The following is a 1,157-nucleotide window of genomic DNA, read 5'->3' on the forward strand; positions in this document are numbered from 1 at the left end:
GTCAGGTTGTCGAAGTTACCTCCTCTTCCCTGAATTGAACGAGCGATGATGTTTAGCAGACACTTGAACTCCGGTTTCAGCTTGTTCTTCTGGCTTGAGTGAATCACCAGATCCTGATCTTTAGCCGATATCACCAACCGGACAACATTAGACTCTGCATCAGTTAGGTCGGTTTTGAGATCCAAACCGGTGTTGGGCAAACCGAGGGCTTCAGAAAATAGCTCCTCGGTGATCAGAATTTCCTTGCCGTTAACGGTGGCGGATACCTTCCTCTTTGTTAGCGTCTCCATCGCCAGAAACTCCAGTACCGCCGTCGGATATACAATGAATGGACCAGATAAGAACTCCTCCAACCCTGAATGTCTTAGAGATTGAAGAACAACTTTGTTTTTGTCTCCAGCGTGTTCATCTATGTCTGCAAAATCCACCTGTAACATCCATTGGAAGGGTGCCTTGCCTAGAGCCATGGTAGATTTTAAGAAAAGAAGATGAAGAATGATGATGATCGGAGTTTGGAATGCCTTTGAAGATCTGGAAAATTTTAGAGAGAGAAAGCGTATGTGTCGAATGGGCTGATTTGAATTTATATAGATGATGGTTCCGAACGGTTGGAAGACGAACCGTCACTTGATGATGTTTTGGGCGCCAATTTCCCTCCAAAAGTTACTGCAGTAACTTTCGGCGGTAAATGCGGAAAACCGATGGGCGGTAAATTTTGGGAGGTAAAACCGTGGGCGGTAAATTTTTCAAACTTTTCGTTTTGCTTGAGATTCCGGTTTTACTTGAAGCATTGTTAACCGGAAGTTTCGTTTAACATTAAGTCTTTTGTCTATTTAAACTTTTAAAGACCGGAAGGAAAGATATGAACAGAAAATCGGAGACTTTAAAATTAGAAATTTTATAAGTGATAGAAAGTTAACATCAGGCGGTTTTGGTCGTATAACAAAATGACCAAAAACCGGAAAGAAAGATAAATAACTTAGTTTTCTTTGAACCAATCCCCTTCCACCATTCTTTCGTACCACTTGTCCACGGTGTTGTCGGGTGTCCGTTCCTCAATCCTCGATATCCATCTGTCCAACATGGATATGTTGATGGTGTTGGACGGTCCGACCGGAACACCGGGTTCAAGGTAGCGGCGCTGAGCCATCAGAAAA

General features: G+C 43.1%; 1 protein-coding gene across 1 annotated transcript in view; it reads right to left on the reverse strand.

The window, feature by feature from the left end:
• Window positions 1-979: 979 nt before the first annotated feature.
• Window positions 980-1,157, reverse strand: part of LOC124943257 (pleiotropic drug resistance protein 1-like) — a 1,139-nt gene continuing 961 nt past the window's right edge. Inside the window, exon 4 of the mRNA XM_047483796.1 lies at window positions 980-1,141. Coding sequence (XP_047339752.1) covers window positions 980-1,141 — 162 coding nt within the window. The remainder of the gene's footprint in view (window positions 1,142-1,157) is intronic.

The sequence above is a fragment of the Impatiens glandulifera genome, chromosome 6 (genome assembly GCF_907164915.1).
Source record: "Impatiens glandulifera chromosome 6, dImpGla2.1, whole genome shotgun sequence".
Classification (NCBI taxonomy): domain Eukaryota; kingdom Viridiplantae; phylum Streptophyta; class Magnoliopsida; order Ericales; family Balsaminaceae; genus Impatiens; species Impatiens glandulifera.